The sequence below is a fragment of the Galeopterus variegatus genome, unplaced genomic scaffold (assembly GCF_000696425.1).
Source record: "Galeopterus variegatus unplaced genomic scaffold, G_variegatus-3.0.2 Scaffold1049, whole genome shotgun sequence".
Classification (NCBI taxonomy): domain Eukaryota; kingdom Metazoa; phylum Chordata; class Mammalia; order Dermoptera; family Cynocephalidae; genus Galeopterus; species Galeopterus variegatus.
The window spans coordinates 150,089-176,253 of NW_007727160.1; the positions used below are offsets into that span (position 1 = coordinate 150,089).

At 36.1% G+C, this 26,165-nt stretch overlaps 1 protein-coding gene across 3 annotated transcripts in view; it reads left to right on the forward strand.

Moving 5' to 3' along the window:
- The window catches only part of ZC3H13 (zinc finger CCCH-type containing 13), a 101,385-nt gene that overhangs the window by 46,101 nt on the left and 29,119 nt on the right, over positions 1 to 26,165 (forward strand). For all 3 annotated transcript variants that reach the window (XM_008574440.1, XM_008574441.1, XM_008574442.1), the window contains exons 7-10: positions 2,065 to 2,262; positions 14,322 to 14,632; positions 18,247 to 18,711; positions 24,672 to 24,860. In XM_008574440.1, the coding sequence (XP_008572662.1) occupies positions 2,065 to 2,262; positions 14,322 to 14,632; positions 18,247 to 18,711; positions 24,672 to 24,860 (1,163 nt within the window). The remainder of the gene's footprint in view (positions 1 to 2,064; positions 2,263 to 14,321; positions 14,633 to 18,246; positions 18,712 to 24,671; positions 24,861 to 26,165) is intronic.

A 26,165-nucleotide genomic window follows, 5' to 3' on the forward strand; every position in this document is an offset into this window, starting at 1 on the left:
CATGGTGAGAGCAGTTGATCATGGAAAAAAATGTGAACAGGGATATTTCGGAAGAAAAAAGGTTTTCAATTTTCAAACTGAAAATAGAATAATGAGATTGCCAGATTCTGAATTAGTAGAATGGGTGCTACATAAAAGAAAAATTACTAAATTTGAAAACAAATGTAAGATTGGAAAGCAGAAGGAGAGATGGAAATGACAGAAATTTGACGTGGAGGAGAGATCCAGGAGATGCAGTAACGGTATAATAAGGAGAACTCCAGAGACTTGAGTCAAATGGAGAAGTGATTAAAAATAAAAAAAACGGAGTAAAAAACTTGAAGTTTCAGATTGAGACAACAGCTCATTGAATGCTGGAAAAGTTTTTTTAAAAAAAGATACCTTGGTAAAAAAAATTTTTTTAACAAGTAATTTCCAAGGAATAGTGTTTTATAAGTATCCCAACAGAAACACCAGGTCACCTGAATAGTAAAAAATTGACTCTTAAGATTTCTTTTCTCCAACACTGAATGCTAGAAGATACTATGAGTATTTTTAGAGCTCTGAGGGAAAATGATTTTGACATAAAAATGCTATATTCAGTCAATCTGTTGTTGAGTTATAATGCAAAGACAGGTGGTTTGGGATGTGTATGGGATCAAACGTATACCATTTGGATAAAATACTTGAAGTGCCAAAAAGAGGCACTTACAGAGGATAGTCTATACCCCAAAATCAATAACAGGTAGATTAAAGACTTAAATGTGAAAGACAAAATTCCAAAATTTTAGGAGACCATCTTTGTGATCTAAGAATTAGGAAAGATTTTTCAAAGAGATTTAAAGATTTAAATAAATGTTTACTAATGTAACAGGCCTTGGGATTTTATTTGTAGATGATATAATTGCGTTTTCTTTATAATGATGAAAACTTGGAAGTTATGTGAAAAACTTATCAAAATGAAATTGTTCAAAGAAGTTATGGAGCATCTATTCAAGGAAATTCTATACAGTCTATAAAAATGAGTACCTAAATCTGCTTCTTGTTACAGCAACATGTCCATGCTATGTCTATGTTCAGTACAAAAAAATCTCACAAAACATAGCATATTCTGTGAGTATGTATTGACAGAGATAGAGGGAGAGAGGTATTAATGGCCATTTCCAATGATGAGAAACTAGTGTGTCCCCCCAAATATATACGTATGTGTATATATATGATTTACATATACTCCCGTTCTGTTGGTTATCTTTTCACTCTGATTGTGTCCTTTGACAAACAAAAATTTTTAAGTCTGACATAGTCCCATTTGTCTACTTTTCCGTTTGTTACCTGTGCCTTTGCTGTCATAGCCCAGAAATCATTGCCCAGTCCAATGTCATAAAGCTTTCTCTTTATATCTTCTTCTCGGAGTTTTATAGTCTTAAGTCTTGAGTCTAGATCTTTAATCCTTTTTGAGTTCGTTTTTGTGTATGGTACAGCATAAGGGTTCAACTTCTTTTGCATGTGGATATCCAGTTTTAAATACATAGAAAAGGAAATAGCTATGGGAGAAGTGTAGAAGTACATCCAAGGTCTTAATAATAATAATTATCCTTGAGTAGTAATTTATAGGTGATGTTTACTTTCTTCATCTACTTTTCTATATAAGCTAAAAAAAAAATGCAGTTTAAGCATTTGTTTCATTTTATATTTCCTTTCCTGAGTCTTTTCCTACCTTGAGTAGTAATTTATAGGTGATGTTTACTTTCTTCATCTACTTTTCTATATAAGCTAAAAGAAAATGCAGTTTAAGCATTTGTTTCATTTTATATTTCCTTTCCTGAGTCTTTTCCTACCCCATCTCTACCTTTTCTCAGAAACCCTTTAAAATTAAATCATAGTAAGCAGTTTTAACAAAATAAGTAGCAAGTAAATTTACTTATTTCTGTGAGTTATTGTTTTTCTGAATATTGGATACTAGTATACAGAATAGTAAAGGGCAAGTAATTGAAAAGAATGCTGCTGTTTTAACTACTTAAAAAATATCCACTTGAACTTCCAGAAATATTTGGACCTCTCCTTATATCTTTGTATTACCTTCAGGAATTCAAAAAGCAACCAAAGTAAAAAGAAAGGACCACGTACTCCTAGTCCACCCCCTCCTATACCAGAAGATATTGCTCTGGGGAAAAAATATAAAGAAAAGTACAAATTAAAAGACAGGATAGAAGAAAAACCAAGAGATGGAAAGGACAGAGGACGAGATTTTGAAAGACAAAGAGAAAAAAGAGACAAGCCAAGGTAAGTAGAATTGTATGTTTTTAACAATATTACTTTTGTACAATCTGGAGGGTTTTTGTTTATTTTTATTGGTTGTGCATTGTATTAGTCCATTTTTTTTTTTTTTTTTTTTTTTTTGTCTTTTGTCTTTTTTCCGTGTCCGGCAACGGATCGCAACCCTCAGTGTTGCCCCCGTACCGGACCGGGGACCGGCAACGGGATTGCAACCCTCGGTGTTGCTCCCGCGCCTCGCTCAGCCAGTGAGCGGGAGCCGGTCTGTATGTGGGATCCGAACCCTTGGACGGGAGCGCCGCTGCGCTTCCCAAGCGGCGCACTATCCATTGCGCCACCGGGCCGGCCCTTATTAGTCCATTTTGTGTAGCTGTAACAGAATACCTGAGACTGGGTAATTTATAAACAACAGAAATTTATTTGGCTTACAATTCTGGGACAGCTGTATTTGACATGGGCCGCAGGCTGCTTCTACTCATGGCAGGAGTACAAGGGTATATGCAGATCACACAGTGAGAGGAAGCAAGAGAGAGGAGAGGTGCTAGGGTCTTTTAAACAACTGGCTCTTATGGGAGCTAATAGAGTGAGACCTCACTCAGGTCTCCCTCCCCCAGGGAGATCATTAATCCATTCATGAGGGATCTACCCCCGCAACTCAAACAACTCCCAACACTGCCACATTGGGGATCAGATTTCCACATGAGTTTTGGCAGAGACAACACATCCAATCTTCATCATGCATATTCACAGGATACAAAGGTGTCCATCACCACTTGTGCCCAAGATGTGATGGCCAGATCAATACTATCAGCATGCCCATTACCACAAATGCGATTATTCCCTGTGTCCCCCACCCAATTATTCCCTGGCCTCCCTCCCCTTCCCACCTCCCCATCCCATTCAGCAACCCTAGGATGCTCTTTCCCTCTGCAAGTCCAACACACCACTGTGGTCTGTCTTTCCTTCCTTCCTTCTCTCTTAGCTCCAACTTATGAGTGAGGACATTCGTTGTTTTTCCCTCTGTGCCTGTCTTATTTCATTCAACATAATTTTTTCCAAGCTCATCCACGTTGCTGTGAATGGCAGAATTTCATTCTTTTTTATAGCAGAATAGTATTCCGTGGTGTATATATACCACATTTTCCTTCTCCAGTCTTCTGTTAATGGACATTTGGTTTGGTTCCATATCTTAGCTATTGTAAATAGAGCTGTGATGAACATGACATTTCAGGTATCCCTTAGATGTGATGATTTCCATTCCTTTGGGTATATACCTAGAAGTGGGATTGCTAGATCGTATGGTAGATCTATCTGTAGTTGTTTGAGAAACCTCCATACTGTTTCCCATAGTAGTTGCATAATTTCCAGTCCCACCAACAGTGTAGGAGTGTTTCCCCTCTCAACACATCCTTGCCAGTATTTGTTATTCTCTTTCTTCTTGATTATAGCCAGTCTAACTGGGGTGAGATGATATCTCAGTGTGGTTTTAATTGGCATTCCCCTGATGATTAGTGATGTTGAGCATTTTTTAAGTGGCTGTTGGCCATTTGTATGTCTTCCTTAGAAAAAGGTCTATTCAGCTCCTTTGCCCATTTTTTAATTAGGTTATTAGCTTTTTTACTGTGTAATTGATTGCATTCCTGTGTATTCTGGATATTAATCCCATGTCAGATGTATAGTTTGCATATACTTTCTCCCACTCTGTAGGTAGTTGTTTCACTGTATTGATTGTTTCCTTTGCTATGCATAGGCTTTTTAGTTTGATATAATCCCATTTTTAAATTTTTTCTTTTGTTGCTTGTGCTTTTAGGCTCTTATTCATAAAGTCTTTGCCTAGTCCTACTTCCTGAAGTGTTTCCCCTATATTTTCCCTTAGTAGTTTTACACTTTCAGGTCTTAGACTTAAGTCTTTAATCCATTTTGAGTTGACATTGGTATATGGTGAGAGGTGCAGGTCTAGTTTCATTTTTCTTTATATAGATGTCCAGTTTTCCCAACCTTTATTGGAGAGGCAGTCTTTTCCTCAGTATATGTTCTTGTTGCCTTTGTCAAAGAACAGTTGGTTGTAAGTCTGTAGGTTGATTTCTGAGTTCCCTATTATGATCCACTGTTCTGAGTGTCTATTTTTATGCCAGTACTGTGCTGTTTTGGTTACTATACCTTTGTAGTATAATTTGAAGTCAGGTGGTGTTATGCCTCTGGCTTTAATTTTTTTCTCAGGATTGTTTTGGCTATTTGGCGTCTTTTATTGTTCCATATGAATGTCAGGATTGCTTTTTCTGTGAAGAATGTCATTGGTATTTTGATGGAGATTGCATTGAATCTGTAGATATCTTTGGATAGTATGGACATCTCCACAATGTTGATTCTTCTAATCCAAGAGAATGGAATGTTTTTCCACCTTTTCTGTCTTTAATTTCTTTCAGTAGTGGTTTACAGTTCTCATTGTAGAGATCCTTTCACCTCCTTGGTTAAATTGATTTGTAGGTATTTTATTTTTTTGGTGACTATTGTAAATGAGCTTACTTTCTTGATTTCTCTTTCTGTTGGCTCATTATTGGAGAATATAAACACAAATGATTTGTGGGCATTGATTTTGTATCCTGCAACATTACTGAAATTATTAAAAAGCTCTGAGAATTTTTCAATAGTCTTTGGGTTTTTCTATATGGAGGATCATGTCATTTGCAAATAGGGGCAGTGTGACTTTGTCTTTTCCTATCTGGATTCCCTTTAATTTTTTCTCTTGCCTGATTGCTCTCATTGCTCCAGTACTATGTTAAGTGGGAGTGGTGAAGTGGACATCCTTGTCTTGTTCCTGTTCCTAAGGGAAAAGCTTTTAGTTTTTCCCCCATTCAGGATGATACTGACAGTAGGCTTGTTGTAAATGGCTTTTGTTGTGTTGAGATACTTTCCTTCTGTACCTAATTTGTTGAGAGTCTTTATCATGAAGGGATGTTGAATTTGCCAAATGCTTTTTTTGCATCTATTGAGATAATTGTGCTGTACCTAATTTGTTGAGAGTCTTTATCATGAAGGGATGTTGAATTTGCCAAATGCTTTTTCTGCATCTATTGAGATAATTGTGTGGTTTTTGTCCTTGATTTTGTTGATGTGGTGTGTCACATTTATTGACTTGAGTATGTCGAACCATCCTTGCATTTCTGGGATGAATCCTACTTGATCATGGTGTATAATTTTTTTGATGTGGTGTTGTATTCTGTTTGCTAGTATTTTATTGAGGAATTTTGTGTCTGTGTTCATCAGGGATATTGGTCTGTAGTTTTATTTTTTTGTTGTATCTTTGTCTGTTTTTGGTATCGAAGTGATGCTGGCCTCATAGAGTGAATTTGGGAAAGTGGCCTCCGCTTCAATTTTTTGGAATACTTTGGAGAGAATTGGTATTAATTCCTTCTTAGAGGTTTGGTAGAATTCAGCAGTAAAGCCATCCAGTCCTGGGCTTTTCTTTGTTGGGAGATTGCTGACTACTTTAATCTTGTTGCTTGTTATTGGTCTGTTTGGGTTTTCTGTGTCTTCTTGGTTCAGTTTTGGTAGTTTGTATGTGTTCAGAAATATATCCATTTCCTCCAGGTTTTCAAATTTGTTGGTGTATAGTTGTTTATAGTCTCTAATGATTTTTTTTTGTATTTCTTTGGAATCAGTTATAATGTCTTCTGCTTCATTTCTGATTTTTGTTATTTGGTTCTTCTCTCTCTCTTTTTTTTTTTTTTTTGTTAACCTAGCTAATGGTTTGTCTATTTTGTTCAACTTCTCAAATAACCATCTTTTTGTTTCATTGATCTTTTGTATAGTTTCTTGGGTTTCTATATTATTTAGTTCTCTAATCTTAATTATTTCTTTCCATCTACTAACTTTGGGATTGGATAGTTCTTGTTTTTCTAGTTCTTTTAGGTGTAGAGTTAGGTTGTTTACTCTAAGTCTTCTTTTTTTTTAATGTAAGCATTTATTGCTATAAACTTTCCTCTTCCTACTCTTTTTGCAGTATCCCACAGGTTTTGATATGCTGTGTCTTTGTTTTCATTGTTTTCTGAAAATTTTTTGATTTTCTGTTTAATTTTTTCTTGGACCCATAGGACATTCAGGAGCCTCATGTTTATTTTCCATGTATTTATATAGAGTCTTGAGTTTCACTCATTCTAATTTTAATCTGTTGTGTTCTGAAAAGAGAGTTAAGATGATTCTGATTTTTTAAAAGTTGTTGAGACTTGATTTGTGCCCTAAGATGGTCAATCTAGGAGAATGTTGCATGTGCTGATGAGAAATAGTCTGTAGTTTTTGGATGGAATGTTCTGTAGCTATCTGCCAGATCCAGTTGGTCTAAAGTGTAGTTTAAATCCTGTGTTTCTCTGTTGATTTGTTGCCTGGATGATCTGTCCAATAAAGAGAGAGGTGTGTTCAGGTCCCCAACTATTATCATATTGGGGTCTATCTCTTTCTTTAGGTCTAATAGTATTTGCTTTATATATCTGGGTGCTCCAGTGTTGGATGAATATATATTTATGATTGTTATGTCTTCTTGCTGATCCTTTTATCATTATATAGTAGCCTTCTTTGTCTCTTTTTATGGTTTTTGGTTTAAAGTCTATTTTATCAGATGTAAGAATAGCTTCTCCTGCTTGTTTGGGGTTTCCACTTGCATTGTTTAATTTTCCATCCCTTCACTATTAGTCTTTGTTCATATTTACTGGTGAGATGAGTCTCTTTAATACAACATATAGTTGGGTCTTGCTTTTTGATCCAGTCCATCAGTCTGTGTCTTTTGAGTGGGAAGTTTAATCCATTTAGCTTTAGGGTTGTTATTGAGAGGTATGATCTTATTCCTGGCATTTTATGGCTTTTTGTTTAGATGTTTTGAGTATCATTTGTTCCTTTCTTCTGCCTTGATTATTGGCATTTTGTATTTGTGGGGTTTTTTTTGAGGTGGTAAGATTTAGTTTCTTTTGTCTTTTCTCATTTGCATTTGCGTTTTACTGGTGGGTTTTGTTCTTACTTGCATATTTGTAGGTAGCAATTATTGTTTTTCAGATTCCAGATATAGAACTTGCAAGACTGGTCATATGGTGATGAACTCTCACAGTTTTTGTTTGTCTTGAAAATACATTACTTTTCCCTCATTTTTGAAGGATAGCCTTGCTGAATATAATATTCTAGGCTGGCAGTTTTTTCTTTTTTTGAATATGTAATCCCATTTTCCTCTTGCCTGTAGAGTTTCAGTTGAGAAGTCTGCTGTTAGTCTCATGGGGGCTCCTTTATAAGTTTCTTAATGCTTTTCTCTTGCTGCTTTTAGGATTCTCCTTGTCCTTGAGTTTTGACAGTTTGGGTATAATATGGCTTGGAGAAGATCTTTTTGGATTGAAACTGTTTGGGGATCTTTGAGCTTCCTGGATTTGAAGGTCTGTGTCTCTCCCTCTTCCCTGGGAAGTTTTCCATTATTATTTCATTGAATAGATTTTCAGTGCCTTTACTTTTCTCCTCCCTTCAGGAATACTTATGATTTAGATGATTGTGTGCTTACGGTTGCCTGCTAGCTCTCTTAGAGATTCTTCATTTTTTTTTTCTTTTTTCCTTTTTCTTGTCTGCCCGAGTCATTTCTAAAGACCATCTTTGAGTTTGTATATTCTTTCTTCAGCTTGTTCTAATCTGTTGCTTAAGCTCTCAGTTGTGTTTTTATTTCATTGAATGTATCTTTTAGTTCCTGGAGTTCTTCTACATTCTTTCTTAAGGTATTAATCTCTTTGTAAATGTCATCCTTCATATCCTGGTTATTTTTTCTTATTTCATTGTATTGTCTTACAGAGTCATCTTTTATATCATTGAGTTTCCTTAAGATAGTTACTCGGAATTTCTTTTCAGTCATTTCAAGGGTTTCTTGTTCTATAGGGTGTGGTACTTGAGAGTTACTGAATTGCTTTGGTGGTGTCATATTTTCCAATTTGTTCATATTTCTAGTATCTCTACATTGATTTTTGGTCATCTGGTAGATCAGTTGCTTCTTCTATTACTCTGGAGTGGATTTTGAAGAGAAAGACTTCTTCCTCTTTTTCCAGGCTTTTCCAGTTACTCTCCTGGTGTCAGTGAAGTCAAACAAGTAGTGGGCCACCTGACAGTGGTCGTGGATATTATTAAGTCAGTAAGCCATCCTTGCAACAGTATTAGCTGTGGTGGTGGCTATTGTAGACCATCTCTAGTGAAGCTGTGTGAAGCTTCATGGTGGTGCCATGATGCATAGGGTCCTGCCTTCTGCATGGGTAGGGCAGGTCTGGGTGGGTGGCTGGCCTTTTCTCCTGCCTGCCAGGGTGCCTTCCCAATCAGCAGTAGCATGGCATGTGGTCCTGCCTTCTGCGCAGGTGGGGAAGGGGTCTGGTGGGTGACTGGCTTGTTCTCTTGCCTGCCTGGGTGCCTTTCCCATTGTCAGTGGTGTGGCACAGGATCCTGTCTTTGTAGGCAAGGCAGGGATCTGGCAGGTGGTGGGCCAGTTCTCCTGCCTGCCTGCATGCTTGCACCATCCAGTGGCAGCACGGCACAGAGTTCTCCCTTCTGTATGGGTGGGGTGGGGGTCTGGCCGGTGGCTATCCTGCTCTCCTGCCTCCCTGGGCGCCTCCCCCCTGGCAGCAGTTCAGTGCAGGGTCCTGCCTTCCGCATGGGTGGGGTGGGGGTCTGGGGAGTGGCTGGCCTATTCTCTTGCCTTCCTGGGTGCCTCCCAGGTCAGCGGTGGTGTAGTGTGGGGTCCTGCCTCCTGCATGGGCAGGGCAGGAGTCTGGCGGGTGGCTGGCCTGTTCTTCTGCTTACCTGGGTGCCTCCACCATTGGTAGCAGCACAGCATGGAGTCCTCCCTTCTGTATGAGTGGGGCTGGGGTCTGGCGGGTGGCTGGCCTATTTTCCTGCCTGCCTGTTGCCTCCCCCATCAGCTGCAGCACAGTGCCAGAATCTAGAGTTTTACTTTCAGAAGCTTTTAAGGCATTATTGTAATGGGTTTTTTGTTTTGTTTTAAACTGTGTTTGTGAGTTTAATAATTCCTATAATGAGTCATGGATAATTCAGTAAACATTAACTTTAAAATTTTATTTTTGAATTTTTTTGTTGAGGTATAAAACATAAAATTACCATCCTAACCATTTTTAAGTGTACAGATTAGTAGTGTTAAGTATATTCACATTGAGAAAAAATTATATTAAGTGAAATAAGTCAGGCACAGAAAGAGAAATACCACATGTTCTCACTTATTTGTGGGAGCTAAAAATCAATCAATAAATAAATATACAAACAAACCAGGGTTGGGGGAAGAAGACACAACAATCACAACAATTCCTTGAACTTGTTAAGACAAGTGAACAGATATGATGTTGATGGGGGATTAATGGGGGGGGGAGAGGAATTGGTAAAGGGACACGAAAATCTAGTATATTGTGTAATAAATTAAAATTAAAAATTAAAAAAATAATAATAAATTTTAAAAGTATATTCACATTGTTGTGAAACATATCTCCAGAACTTTTTTATCTGGCAAATCTGAAACTTATACCCACCAAACAATAACTCCCCTCTTTCCCCTCCCCCCAGCCCTTGGTAACCACCATTCTTGATTCCCCTTCTAGGGAGTATTTAGTCCCTGCTGCAAAGGGACAGCAAGTTACTAGGTCTGAAACAAATCACCAAACAGAAGCATTTTCTTTCTCCATCTTACAAATTTATTTAGGCAGTTAAGATCTTGTTTTATTTTGAATGATACTTCTATGCATAAAACTCTCTATGTGATCTCCCTCATGCTTGGAATAAAATGCACACTTTTACCGTGACCTGTCATCAGTATTATCTGGCCCTCCCTGCTCTCTCACCCTCTCATAAGACTTTCTGTTCTCTATAAATTATAGCTCCTTTTGTCTGTTCTTATATATCATGATCACTGTTGCCTCCTTTGTGCTTTTTGAGCCCTAAAGTTCTTCCTTCAGATCTTCAACTCTTGGCTCAAATGTCATCTCCTCAGTAAAGACCTTTCCCTTACCAAGCAACCTGAAGTGGTTCCCCTGACATAATTCTTTTTTGAACTTAAGGAAAGGTAACATTTGGACGTTCTATTTTGTTACCCTTTTTATAGACTTTGTTGCCTCGATTAGCTGAAATTGCCGTGCTTTGTTGTTGCTAGTTTACTCCTTAGACCATAGACTCTGTAGCTAGACAGACTGGTTTTCAGTCCTCTGTGTCACAGTTTATTTGTCAGGGTTGTCCAGATTAACAGAATCAGTAGAGGATATATATATATATATTTTATATATATATGTGTGTGTATATATATATATATATATATATATAAAATGAGATTTATTTAATGAATTGGCTCACACGATTGTGGAGGCTAAAAAGTCCAATGATCTGCTGTCTACACCTGGAGACCCAGGAAAGCCGTGGTGTAATATGAAGGGCTGAGAGCTGGAGAGTCTGTGGTATAGATTCTAGTCTGGTTCTGAAGGCCAGAGAACCAGCAGTGCAAGGGTGGAGGATTGATATCCAGCTCAAGCAGTCAGAAAAAGAGAGAATTCAACTATCCTCCACCATTTTTTTCTGCTCAGGCCCACACACATTGGGGAGAGCCATCTACTTTGCTCAGTTCACTAATTCATATGCTAATTTTTTTCAGAAAACCCTCAGAGGCATACCTGGAAATAATGTTTAACCAGATATTTGGGCATCCTGTGCCCCAGTCAAGCTGACACATAAAATTAACCATCACAGTTACCAATAAGGTTGTTATAAAGATTAAATGAGTTAATATATGAAAAGCCCTTAAAACAGTATCATGCATACAGTAGAAATATATGTTAGCTGCTTTTATTGGTATTATTGTTATGATGATGTTAGTCTGTCATTAGTATGATATGGTTGTGTCTGTCATTTTCACTTATGTATCCTCAGTGCCAAAAATAATACTTGGCACATAGTATGTGCTTATTTAAATTTTGATGAATGAATTAAAATGGCATGATTTTAATAAGGATAGATTTCTTATATAAAATAATATAACCTAAATATTTCTACATGTGAATGTTAGTTGCGTTATGTAAACATATTTTCATATTTGAGGAATAGAAACCATTTATTGAGAGAAAAATCGGTGTTAATATTTTTTAAAAAGTCTGGAGTAACCATATTGATTTGCAAGTGAAATTTCTTGCATCTTGAATGAGAGGAGTTTTTCTTTTTAAATTTTTTAGCTTTTCATATTTTTTCTTGAAATGAAATATACCCCAAATATTCTCTTTCTATATTCCACATGGTACTCTGATTATAGCAGTAGTAAAAAGCCTTTGATTGGAATCTGGTCAGGCAAAAGATCAACTTTCCCTATGATAGTACTCTTGGTGACATTATACAGATATCTGTTTTAAGAAATTGAGCTTCCCTTCATTCAGTAAACTTTCCTTTTTTCTTTATTTGAATTTCATTTGTCACTTTTTTTTTCCCCTTGGAAAAGAAACCAGACAATTCTAGAGCATAAGAATAGTTCATCTGAAGTTACTGCTATTCTAAGTAGAAATGTACTTTAATATATTTATAGCCAAAGTACTAATAATTTTGATCATATTTCAAGACAGTTTCATCACTGAAAATCACTTTATATATCCAGAATGGACATGTCAGGTCCAAGTTCAATTAGGCTCATATCCGTGATTCACTATTCTCTGTCATTGAATTTTTAAAAGGGGTGTAACCAAAAGGAAAATGTAAAGATACCTAAATTAAGTCAATTTTCTGAAAGATTTTTTTTTTCCCTGAAGGATGAGTAACAAGAAAATATGGTTAAAATGCTGTAGCTGTTACTTAAAAACATATTTGTGTTATGGCCTTAACATTGATAGCTTCTTTATCCTAAGCTTGAACTGCAGGTTTATCAACCATGCTATTGACACCTAGTTTGAATAGAAATGTGATTGTGCTATAATGAGTTTTTTAAAGATAGTATGTGTAAACTATTTTGTTTTTTAAGTTCTATGAACTAATTACCCAAGTCTGTTGAAGACATTCTTGAAACAATTTCAGGTATACCTCAGAAATAAACTCAAAACTAACCAAAATGTCAGTTCAGTGAAGAGCCATTCTTTATTTTATTAATTTAGATATTTCTAAATTGACTAGAACCTGATGAAATTGAGATTGAGAAACATCAGAGGATAGTGATTCTAATTTTTAATATTGCAATGATTTTTCTGTTTAGTGGGATGCATTCGAATGGCCACTAATCATAAAAGGTTTTCCAAATTTGGGTAAGACCCATTGGTCATTTCTAGTCATATCTAAAAGTAAATTTCTCTTTAGAGTCAATTGAATTATACTGGCTTATGCTTACTTTTTTAATATTAGAAAGAAATAACAATTTTTATTAAAAGCATAAAGCTTCAATGGAATCATAGAAAACTGGATATGTAGTGCTCTATTTAGCTGACTTTTATTTTTTAGTCAACTGTTATCCGAAAGGTATTTTTTGTTTATTTGTCTAAACTCTTGTTCTACAAATTCTTTCTAATATATTGGGTCACTTTCCTGACTTACTAACATACATTTTATTTTATTTTCATTCTGTCTGGGGGAGGGAGCGGGGGGGACTGGCCTGTACAGGGATTGAACCCTGGACCTTAGTGCTCTCAACACCACAGTCTAACCAACTGAGCTAACCGGCCAGCCAAGTCTAACATATATTTTAGAGGTTTTAACATTTTATTGACAAAAGGCCTACTAAGGCATCATTTATAAACAACATGGTTTAGGGCAGGGGTTCTCAACCAAGGATGATTTTACCTCCCAGAGGACTTTTGGCAATGTCTGGAGTAATTTTTTATTGTCACTACTTGGAGCAGGACGGATGCTACTGGCATGTTAGTGGGAAGATGCCAGGGCTGCTGCTGAACATTTTACGGTGTATGCAGGACAGCCCTCACCCCGCCCCACTGCCCCACCAACAAATTATCCAGTACAAAGTGTCAGTAGTGCCAAGGTTGAGAAACCCTGGTTTAGCATTAACAATGATTTTGCAAACATTGCAGATATTAAAAAATATTTAACATAAGCACTGAAGGTAATCCCAAAATACCTTGACAAGAACGTCAGAATCTTTTTTGAATAATCTTCTAGCCTCCAAAATGATTGTTTTGAAGAATATGATACTTATCTGAGTTTACAATGTCTAGAATGCTGTTTTTTAAATATTAGTCCTGTTTCTTTTTAGTTATTACACAGATGTGTGTACTCCAGCTCTCCATGACATGCACATTACACGTATTCAGTGGGAACAGGGCATGGGCATAACAGACTGTAAGAGTGATTCACATGTGATTCATGAGGGTTATACATTATTTCTCTGGTAGCAGTGAAAGAAGATGACTTGAAGTAGAAGAGGCCTTGTTTTTATAAACCAGGAGTTACGAACTAAATCTCAGTTTGTGCTGTCCACGAGTAGAGGCAGATTATTTAAGATAAAGACAGCATATACTTTATTGTCCTCTCCTTAACCCTAGGATTCCTTCACAGTCCTAAATATCAACCTAGGCAACACAGATATTTCAGTTGGCTTAGCCAGTGATAACTTCCCTTTCCTCAGCCTTGAATTTCCAGGCATTCTCACGGTCACGTTCTTTCCTAGGTCCTACTAGTATGTTTTCTCTGTAGCTGTTTGTGAGTTTCCTTTCACCAAGTACTTGTTCATACTGTTAGAGACTATCTGAGTGAATTCCATACTTTAATTTAGGGTAGGCAGGGAGAATGTTGCCTGGAAAAGTCAGTGTGCCTTGCCACCAAAGCTTGGGTCAAAGGCACTGCATACATATGTCCTCTAACACTGTTGCTTCCAGTTGACTTAAAATTAGTCACATCTTTTAAAAGCAACTTATTTGTGATTTTACAGCATTGTGAATTAAAATTTATCTTGGAATTATCATCTGCACTTTTAGCTTTAACTTTTACATTCAATTTTTTGTTTTTAAAGATATTTTGGAGGGCAGGGTCTAGAAGTGAAGGCTCTTGGACACATTTTTTATTGTTGTTATTTTTCCTTATAGATCTACTTCCCCAGCAGGACAACATCATTCTCCTATATCTTCTAGGCATCACTCGTCTTCCTCACAATCGGGATCATCTATTCAAAGACATTCTCCTTCTCCCCGTCGAAAAAGAACTCCTTCACCATCTTATCAAAGGACGCTAACTCCACCTTTACGACGCTCTGCTTCTCCTTATCCTTCACATTCTTTGTCTTCTCCTCAGAGAAAGCAAAGTCCTCCAAGACATCGCTCTCCAGTGCGAGAGAAAGGGAGGCATGATCATGAACGAACTTCACAGTCTCATGATCGACGTCATGAAAGGAGGGAAGGTATGCACTGTACTTCAGCTTGATTTTTTTTTTAGCATTCTTTTACTTAAATAGATATTTTTATTATTAAAAATTGGGAAATTATATTTATTGTTATGATAAGGAATGGATGGAGGGCCACTCGGTGTCCATTTTTTTTTTAGCATTCTTTTACTTAAATAGATATTTTTATTATTAAAAATTGGGAAATTAGATTTATTGTTATGATAAGGAATGGATGGAGGGCCACTCGGTGTCTGTGGGGGATTGGTTCCAGGACACCCCCCACGATACCAAAATCCAGGGATGCTTAAGTCCCTTACATAAAATGGTGCAATATTTGCATATAGCCTATTCCCTTCCTCCCAGATACTTTAAATCATGTCTAGATTACTTATAATAACCTAACACAATCTAAATGCTATATAAGTAGTTGTTATGCTATATTGTTGTGAGAATAATGACAAGAAAAAAAGGTCTGTATATGTTCAGTACAGATGCAGTCATCCATTTTTTTCCACCTGAATATTTTTGATCTGCAGTTGGTTGAATTCAGTGTTGTGGAACCCACAGATATGGAAGGCCAACTGTATTTAGTCTGCTGTTACACACAGACTAGAGTTCTTGAGGGCAATAGGAAATGTTTCATGACATGGGAATGTAAGCTATTAAGTATACACATGTGGGCATGTACAGATACGTTAAGTTGGTGCTTTCTTTAGTTAAGAAGTTTTACTGAGTATTCTCAAGTTTTAGAAATTTTTGGCCACCTGAAAGCATCCCTTTCAATTGCTTAGTTAATGTCTTTTAAAAAACGAGATGAAGGGAAGAAAAGCTGCAAATCAGAGAGCAGAGTTTAAAAGCATCAGAAGTATTTTGATAAAGGGGTGAGGGCTGGGGAAAAATATTCAGAAGGTCAGTGAAAACCAAGTCATCAAATTTCTAGGTGTAACTCATAATAACAAAGTAAGCAAAGCAGTTTTCCTTTCTAGATGCCTGAGAAGTATGTTAACTTTGGACTTGCTAGTCCCTATTCAAGCTGAGATACTATTATTACCTGGCAAAAATACTGCCTAATACCTGTTATTTCTTTCTGTACTTCTTGACTAACCTTCTTGTCCTTGTTTATTTAACTTTTTCCTCACTTCTCCTGAGTTAGTTTTTGAACATAGTATTCAGAAAATACTTGCTTACTTGCAACATTAATACACGTTTTAAAAGAAATGCAAGAAACATTCAAGAAAATTGTAGATGCATAGGTGGGGATTGGAGAAAGCACCTATTTTATAGAATTATTCTTTGTGTATATGATTTTGGAGCACCTCAGCACAACAGTACATGTGGAACATTGGTAAGATGGGGAAATTCTCTTATACCTATCTATTAGTTTAATAAGATATTTAACAGCTAGAGTTGGCCAGGAGTATAGGATAAGTACACTTTAAAAAGTTCGAGGAAAGATTCATATTAACTTTCAATTCTGTTATTCCACAAACTTTTTGAAGTACTCTTTTATACATTTAATGACTACTTATTGAATGAAAACTTTATTATTACTAAACATATTAGTGAAGGGAAAATTGTATGCAGTTGAGTCTCATAGGAATGCTTTTTTGTATTAAGAAGGGCTTATCTCACAGGAGGAATCCTTTTAATAACAAACCATATGTGTTTAAGTTCTTTGTGAGGAAGATATTCTTTAACCTTCCATACAAGAGATTTAGCAGATGTTTGTTCCTTTCTACTTAGATGTCATTTTCTGAAATAAGGATAATTTCAGTAGAAGGATGGGGAAGTAGTTAAGGAACAAAATATAACAGCTAGATGTAATTGTAAAGACGGAAGCATCATGAAAAAAGAATCTGGTACTAAGTGAACACGTTTTTAGGCACAATTGATATTGGAGAAGGAGTAGAAGTGATAGATATGTACACAAAAGGGTAGAGATATGCCAGGTCCTTGCCTCTTCTGTCCTTAAATGGTGATATGGATTGAGTTTTTGTCCCCTCCAAAGCTCATGTGAAAGTTTGATTACCACTGTGGCCACGTTGAAAGGTGTGACCTTTAGGAGGTAGTTGGTTCATGAGGGCCCTGCCTCATGAATGGATTAGTCCATTAACAGGTTATCATGGGTGTGGACTGGTGGAGCAAGTGAGCACATAAAAGCACTCCTCCCCCTTCTTGCCGTGTGTTTGCCTTTGTTGCCATGGGACTCCGTAGAGAGTTTCCACCAAGAAGAAGGCCCTCCCCAGATGCACCCTCGACCTTGGACTTCCCGGCCTCCAAAACTGTAAGAAATAAACTTTATTTTGAATAAATTGCCCAGTTTCAGGAAGTCTGTTATCAACAATAGAAAACTGACTAATACAAATGGTACTTGTGGGTATAGGTGTATGGACAAAGAATTGGCAGGAGAGGTTATTGATGTAAGGGACCTGTGGATACTAGGTGTGTGGGTCTTTGAGAAAGTCTGTGTACCTAATCTAGCCCCTGGGGGCAAAGAGAAAAGGAGGTAATTTTCAGTGTTTTAGTTATAAGGCTGCTACAGTTGCTATAATAGCCTCAAATAGGAGCAATTTCAAAGTTTAAGAGCAACTTGCAGAAGAATCTAATAAAAAGGGCAGGGTTTATTCTTTGAGGTTCTCTTGTTAATTCTTCGGCTTTATATCATATTTATGTTATAAACAATTTATGCCTTTTGTAGGCATATCCAAAGAGTGGTTTCTTATCTTTGCAAGTTCCCATGAGGTATGGGGTTAAATAAGCCATCTAAGCTTTGGGCCTCTATCTCTTCAAATCTAAAATGAAAAGTTTTGTTTAGATAATCAGTGAAATTCATCCCAGCTTTTGAAAAAGTGAAGTTATTTCTTTATTTTCCTATGATATGTTAAGAATGCTTTAAGTAGAGAAAGCTTTAGAGACTTGCACACATGAGTGTGATACCATTAAACAGCTCAGGAAAAGAGTACAAATAACTCTCTCTTTGCCAGCCAGCTTTCTTTTTTTTTTTAAAAAAAGAAGATGACTGCTAAGGGGATCTTAACCCTTGAGTTGGTGTTGTCAGCATCACGCTCTCCCATGTGAGCTAACCGGCCATCCCTATATAAGGATCCGAACCCGTGGCCTTGGTGTTATCAGCACCACACTCTCCCAAGTGAGCCACAGGCTGGCCGTGCCAGCCAGCTTTCTAACAATAGGCTGCTCTCATGTGCTAAGTACATATGAGGTGGTTACATGTGTTCTAGTCTAGCCTAATACTTGGTAGAATGACTGCAGTAACTGTGTGCCTCTGGATCTAAAAATGGTTCTAAAAAGTAAGCCATCAATGATATGAGAGCAACTTATTTGTTTCCATTGTTTAGAACTCTAAGTATGAGTAAGTTGTACAGGAGAAGTTCATTTTCAAAGTTTATGCAATCAAGAACATAGTTATCAAGTTAATAAGATTATCTTTGGAATTTTAGCTTATAGATGGTTTTAATCATCTTATTTGCCAATGTTTTCTCCTTTTTTTCCTGCAGAGGACATGAATTATCATTGTAATGAAATTTTAAAAGCTCTGTATTAAATATATTGTCTAGTTTCCTGAAACTTTGTAAAAGGAATTACAGTTGATTTCCAAAATTGCATTACAGAGACTAGAGGCAAAAGGGATAGAGAAAAGGACCCAAGAGAAGAACGAGAGTATGAACAGGATCAGAGCTCTTCTAGAGACCACAGAGATGACAGAGAACCTCGAGATGGTCGAGATCGGAGAGATACCAGAGATACTAGAGACCGAAGGGAACTAAGAGACTCCAGAGACATTCGGGACTCCAGGGAGATGAGGGATTATAGTAGAGATACCAAAGAGAGCCGTGATCCCAGAGATTCTCGATCCACTCGTGATGCCCATGATTACCGAGACCGTGAAGGTCGAGATACTCATCGAAAAGAGGATGCATACCAGGAAGAATCCCGAAGTTATGGCAGAAACCATTTGAGAGAAGAAGGTTCTCGTACTGAAATAAGGAATGATTCCAGAAATGAGTCTCGAAGTGAAATTAGGAATGACCGGATAGGCAGAAGTAGGGGGAGAGGTCCAGAGTTACCTGAAAAAGGTAAGGTTTTTTGACTTGTCAGTGAACTGTATCTCATATGCTTATATAGAAAATACTAGATCTCCTAAGATTTCTTTTCTAAATGTATTATTTCTTACATTCATTATCATCATTTTGTCAAAGTAATTTTCAGTTAATTGAATTCATGATCTTCTCTATAAGTTCTAAATCAGAATACTAGTTAAAATAACAAAAGATAAATTGGGCCTGACCTAGACCCCCTGGTTGAATTATATATCCAGTCATGTCTACATCTTGATTAATGGGAAACACTAAGAAAATTGCTATCAGGCAAAAAAGTAGAATCACAAGGAAGTTATTCCTACTAAACAGATATATGCAAGGGATCTTCAAAAAGTTCATGGAAACATTCATATTATCTTTCAATTCTATTTTTCCACAAACTTTTTGAAGTACCTTCATATATGAGGAAATGATTAAAGTAAAGGATTAAAATGGTGGGTTTTAAAAATTGATGGCATCAGAAATGACTGATTTGTGTATTCTTCAGCATTTGTACTTGCTTCAAACCATCACATCTCAGGACTTGAATCCATTTTTCTTTTCTTCCCCTAAAAAGCATTTACCATTATCCAAATGACTTAAATGTAGTTATGACTGTCTTCAAACTGCTGGACTTTATTAGATTTGACCTTCCTCCATCCTTATCCCCTTCTCTCCCCTCTCCCGAAACACTGATGCAGAACTTGTTATTCTTTCCATTGGATTGTTGGTCTTTTCCTGGTCAGTATTGCACCTTCACATTTAAGTGTTGAAGGTTCCTTACCTTCTTCAGAGATGTCTTGGCTTTTCTTGACCTTCTTTTTTTCATAAGATTTTAGAAAACAGTTTTTAATTTCATGAAAAACTGTCAGATTTTTGTTTCAAATGCATTAAATTTATAGATTTATAACTTTTCTCAGTAAGGTTTTTTGCCTTTTTTATTTCTGGGTACCCTCTATTTTTGTTGCCATTGTAAATGGTACTTTAAACATTTTTTTAAGTTAAAAAAAATTTTTAAGTAATACTTATTCATGTGGTTCAGAATTTCAAAGGACATGTAGTAAAAGCCTCCCTTCTATCCCTGACCCCCGTTGCCAGCTTTGTATGTATTCTCCCAAAAAAATTTTACACAAGCAAATATGTATGAGGGTACTTCAAAAAGTTCATTGAAAAATAGAATTGAAAGATAATACAAATCTTTCTATGAACTTTTGAAGTACCCTCGTATGTCTGTTCATTTTCCCCTCTGGTTTTACAAAAATGATTTTTATAAAACTTTTTGGGGGTTCAAAGGTGGCTGACCACTACAGGGATCTGAACCCTCGACCATGGTTTTATCAATTAAAAAATTTTATTAAAAAGTAAAACTCTATACTGCTCTATACCCTACTGTTTTCACTCAAGTGTCTTGGAGATCATCCCACATCATTCAATATGGTAAACAGCTGCTTCCTTCTTTTAGCAGAAAGTGTCTCTTGTAGGATATACTATAAAGTCAACGAGTTCTGCATTGATGGATGTTTAGGTTTTCCAATCTTTTTCTCTTTCAAATAGTGCTTTAGTGAATAACTATGTACATGTGTCACTAGAGCCTATCTTTTAAAACATTACATTTACTAATGCTTATCACTGGTACATGGAAATGGTAATGGATATTTATGTTTTGTTTGTTTGTTTGTTTTTGGTGGCTGGCTGGTAGGGGGATCCAAACCCTTGACCTTGATGCATTCAGCACCACGCTCTAACGGAGTGAGCAAACTGGCCAGCCCTTTTTAAAACAGGTCTAATTTTTCTTAACAAATATATCTGAGGACAGACAGATTCGGCTCTTCTTTTCTGATTATTATTTATTTTCTGTCGATAACCTGCTGAGCATCTTCATCAGTACAGTGTAAAGTGGAGTGGGCTTCTTTGCTTTGTTTCAGATTTTAAAGGATTGTTGCTGGCATTTTACTATTAAATGTAGTGTTTGTAGATTTTTTACAGATTTTTTTTATTTTGTTAAGGATTCTCCTAATTTTCCCGATTTACCTAATAGTTGTACTGTTTTTTCTCTGTCTTGAGAAGATCATGTAATTTGTCTCTATTACCTTATTACTTATGTTAATATATTTTTTTAAATTTAGAACTATCCTTGCATTCCAGGATAATGCAGTTTTGTCATTTTGTCATTTTTTTAAAGTTCTAGAGTAAGCTTGTTAAATTTTAATTTTGAATTTAGCGTTTATGTTTTTAATTGAGATTGGCATATAATCATGGCACAATGGTAAATTTTTAATAACTGACTAAGAAAAAAAGTCCTGACTTTCAGCTTTTGCCAATGTCTGTGGTAAAAATAACTCCTACCTTAGGCAGATTGTCAGCTAACATGATGCCATGCAGTGTGGAGTTGGGGAGAGATGCCCACAGTTGGCTCCTGTGAGCCAGTATGAACCAGTTCTAGCATACCACTGCATAGTTTTCAGTTTTTATATTACCCTCCTTTGGTTTGGGAATCAGAGTTATACTAGCCATATAAAATGTATGGTTTCTTTCTGGAAAAACTCTTCTCTGGAACAATTTATATAGGTGATTGGTTATTTGTTCTTTGAAAGTTTGGTAACATTTGTCCTATGGCTAGAGCATTTACTACTAAATGAGTTCCTCCAATACTATAGATTTGTATAGATTTTCTGGTTTTTCTTCAAGCAGTTCTAGCAAGTTATATTTTTCCAAGAAATTTGTTTTCAAATTTTTGATAAAAAGATGTTTCTAAAATTTTTTTTAAAAATCTGTTATATCTATAATATAGTCCCTTATTTTTTCATTGATCAATCTTGCCAGAGGTTTGTCCATTTTAAGTCTTTTTAAAGAACTAATTTTTGGTTTTGTTTATATTCTTTTGTATCTCTTTTGTTCTCTTTCATTAATTTCTGTTCTTCTATTTTACTCTTGTTAAATATGTAGTATTTATATTAGCACCCATTCTAAACACTTTTTAACTTTTATATGACTTCTTCTTTGACTCATGATTTATGTAGAAATAGGATTTTAGATTTCCAATCATGCTTTTTAAAATAAGTTCCCTCCCCTTTTTTAAATTGTTGCCAGAGAATATACTTTTAAAAGTTCTTTGGTATGTGTATTTGTTTAATCTTATTTTGTGACTCAGAAGTTTTAGTAAGTGTTCTGCACATGCTTGAAAAAGGTTGTGTTTTTAATGGTTGGATGCCAAGTTTGTCTCTAAGACTAAGTTTGTTAACTATGCTTTCAAATCTATATCTAATTTATTTTAGTCTGTATGTTCTGTCATTACAGACAGGTGAGTTATATCTTCCCCTATCATTGTGGAATTTGTGGATTTGTTGATTTCTTCTTGTAGTTTGATCAGTTTCTGATTTGAATATTTTGAGGCTTTGCTATTAGATACACATAAGGTGAATTGGATAGCTTGAGCGTGATGAAAGAAGAGAGGAACGAAGAGTAGACAGAGTGGATGATAGAAGAGATGAGAGGGCTAGAGAGAGAGATCGAGAACGAGACAGGGAGAGGGAGAGAGAGAGGGAACGTGAACGAGATCGGGAAAGAGAAAAAGAAAGAGAACTAGAAAGAGAGCGTGCTAGGGAACGGGAAAGAGAAAGAGAAAAAGAGAGGGACCGTGAAAGAGACAGAGATCGTGACCATGATCGAGAGAGGGAAAGAGAGAGGGAGCGAGAAAGGGAAAAAGAACGGGAGCGAGAGAGAGAAGAAAGAGAGAGGGAGAGAGAAAGAGAACGAGAGAGAGAACGAGAACGGGAACGAGAAAGAGCGTAATAACTTCGTATAGCATACATTATACGAAGTTATACGACTCAGCCAGTGAGTGGGAACCGGTCTCCACATGGGATCCGAACCCTCGGCGGGAGCGCCGCCACAATCCCAAGTGGCGCACTCTCCAGTGCGCCACCGGGCCAGCCCTTGGATAGTGCTTTTTGTCATGAAGTTTGTTTTGCTGGCAGCTCTCTCTTGGTTGGTATTTATTTGATATATCTTTTCCCATCTTTCCAACCTTTCTGTATCCTTTTAGTTTAAATGTAACCCTAAACAACATATAGTTATTAAACATATGTTGATCTCCTCATTGTATCTTCCTTGATTCTCAGCTTTCCTTTCAAATTTTTCATCTCTTTTCTCTGTTTCGCCTTCTGGGTCAGATCCTCAGACTTTTAGTTTACCACTTTTCTGATAGCTGCATCTAATCTGATGTTTAAACTTTGTATTCCTATGTGTTATATTTAGCCCTTTTGTAGTCTTTTAAAATGTTTTAAATTTCTTCTTAATGGTCTTTAATTATTAACATAATCTTTTTTTTTTATGACCGGTAAGGGGATCTTAACCCTTGACTTGGTGTTGTCAGCACCACGCTCACCCAGAGAGCAAACCGGCCATCCCTATATGGGATCCGAACCCGTGGCCTTGGTGTTATCAGCACCGCACTCTCCTGAGTGAGCCACAGGCTGGCCCTAAAATAATCTTAACAGATATTTTGATTGCTAAAATACTCTGTTACAGTACTTAAAATTATGCTGTAATTCTTTTAGGGCTCAAGGCCTGTTACGTGTAAGTTCTTTGTTGGTTTTCAAGTTTTTTTGAGTTTTCTTTTTGTTTTAATCTTGGGAAAGTGCCTTCCAATTCTTGCTTTGGGTGGGTTGGTTTTTTATGTGTTTTCTGTTAAGTTTGGCATGAACTCTTATTCAGGGTTTATTTCTGGTACTTCTATGAGGTTGAGGGCAGGGTTCTCCAGAGGTTTTGCTTTGTTTTTGCCAAATATTCCTCAGTTATCACAGCCTCAGTACTGCTTCTCTTTCTCTACTCACAGCACTCCCCCAAAAATTTTTTCTAAAAATTTTTAAAATTTTGTATTAGGGATTCATAGGAGATTGCAAAGGAATGTACAAGGAAAGCTGCATACCCTTCCCTCAGCTTCCCTAATGTTAACATCTTACACACCTATAGTACAGTATCAAAACCAAGAAATTGACATGGTGCAATCCATATAGCTAATTCAGATTTTTACCAGTTATACATATACTTGTGTGTGTGTATGTTTGTGTAGCTCTATGCAGTTTTATCACTTGTGTGACCTTATGTTACCATCTTAGCAACCAAGATACTCAACTGTAACATCATAAAATTCCCTTGTGTTACCCCTTTATAGCCATACCTATTCCCTCTCCCTGTCCCTGGCAACCTCCAATATGTCCTCTATCTTATAATTATGTTATTTCATGAATGTCTCATCAATGGAATCATGCTGTATATATCCTGTTGAGATTGGCTTTTCCACTAAGAGTAATTTTCTTGAGGTTCATCCAAGTTTTTGCATATATCAACAGTTTGTTCCTTGTTATTGCTGAATGGTATTCCACAGTATGGATGTATCATGGTTTGTGTAACCATGTACCTATTGAAAGACTTTTGGATACTTTCCAGTTTGAGGCTATTACAAATAAAGCTACTATGAACATTTGTTTCCATGTCTTTTAATGAAAATTTTCAGATATCCCTTAATGTTGCCAAAGTACTTTGGCTCTATCTTGAGATGTTTTCACTGTGTACTGTAATTAAAGCAATAATATATATTCATATTTTTCATTATTTTCATAATATTTCTGTGAGTTATGTATGAAGAAATAGTTTTTATCTTCCGTTTTGTTGTTTTTTGTTAATTTAAATGAATCTTTTTGCTTTGTGATTCTATCATATTACCTTTTTCTAGAAGGAGAAAACTGGGACTTAGCTTACTCAAGTCAGTCATTGAACAACTTGGGGGTGTTATAATCCAGTGCTTAATATTCTTTTCAATAGTAATTACCATGCTTTGGAATACTAAATAATAATAATAATAATAGTGTTTTTTAGGAGGAATGAATATAACTGAAGAAACTTGTTGAATAAAGTGTATGTGTTAAACATTTGTGTGAATATCCTTTGTTTAGGAAGTCGAGGCACAAGAGGTTCTCAAATTGATAGTCACAGTAGTAGTAACTATCATGACAGCTGGGAAACTCGAAGTAGCTATCCTGAAAGAGACAGATACCCTGAAAGAGACAACAGAGATCAAGCAAGGGATTCTTCCTTTGAGAGAAGACATGGAGAGAGAGACCGTCGTGACAACAGAGAGAGAGGTTTGTCAAATGCAGTTTTATTAAATAGTGACCAACATCAATTGGGGAAATTTTTTTAAAAAAAACAATTATCAATTTACTTTTTAGTATAAAATATCTTTTAAGACCTGTGCTTGATGACACATTTGAAACTATTTATTCACATAACCTTATAAGAACTGCCAGGGAGTAGCAGGAAAAAGATGGATGATAAAGCTGGGGATTGTTGGGAGAAACATTTTATTCATATTCCATCCTTAGAATACATAATATTTGCTTTAGCTAATTATATATTCTTGTATGTCTTAAGCTAAAAGTTTTCTGTAACCTATTATATGATCTCTTAAAGAAATCAATTTTGAAGCAAGATTACTGGGAAGCACTTAATAAGGGTTAAGTACTGTCTTTGGCAAGCTTTTCTTGTCTGTACATATTAGGGCCTTTAAACATTTAAAATCTCATGAGAGTCTTACTAACCTTGGCTGATTACTGAAGTAAGGTTCACTATAATGCTGAGGTTAATATATAATATGAAACTTGGTGGACCAGAGAGTTGAATGTTGAGCTTTTACTGTGGGCTGAATCAAAGAGGTAATATTATATCTTGATATGGATAGTAATGGGAGAAGAACAAAGTCTCTAAGACACCTTCTACTTTGGGGAGTATAGATAAGATCAGAAGCGGAAGAGTTGCTTGGGTTGAATTCGTTTAAGGTAAGCTTAATGCATTTGAGTTAAAAGATGCATAGGATTTGCTCATTTACAGATAGGGCTGGAGTTTTTATGTTCTGTATTGATATCGGGAATTATTTCTTCCCTAGCACTTTGATTTACCTCTCTTTAAATCTAATTCTATGTCCTGATAATGTTTTTCTTTAAAATATGTATCTCTATTACTTTTTTTCTATTTTCATAACCTAGTTCAGGTTTTTCTCATCCGATGCCTGAATTCAGTAGTTTGCTTTCAATCTTATGTCAAGTTCACACACACACACTGAGCTTCTGCTAGGTACCAAGAACTTTTGGCATATATTCTCTAACTTATTCTTTACAATATCCCTGTGAGTACAGGTAGATAAGATAATCCATGTTTCAAAGTTTTGGAAATTAGATCTAAGAGAACTAAGTTTCCAGTATTCCAGAGAAGTTCCCGAGCTGTTTCAAACTCGGGCCTTCTGACTACAAGTCCAGTTCTTATATTTTATTTTATTATTTTCTATTTTTATTTTACTTATTTTATTGAACTTCTTCAATAAATATCAGTTGTATGATTAAAATATACATATATTTCTGGAGTTATTGATGTATTCTAAAAATGTTTATTGA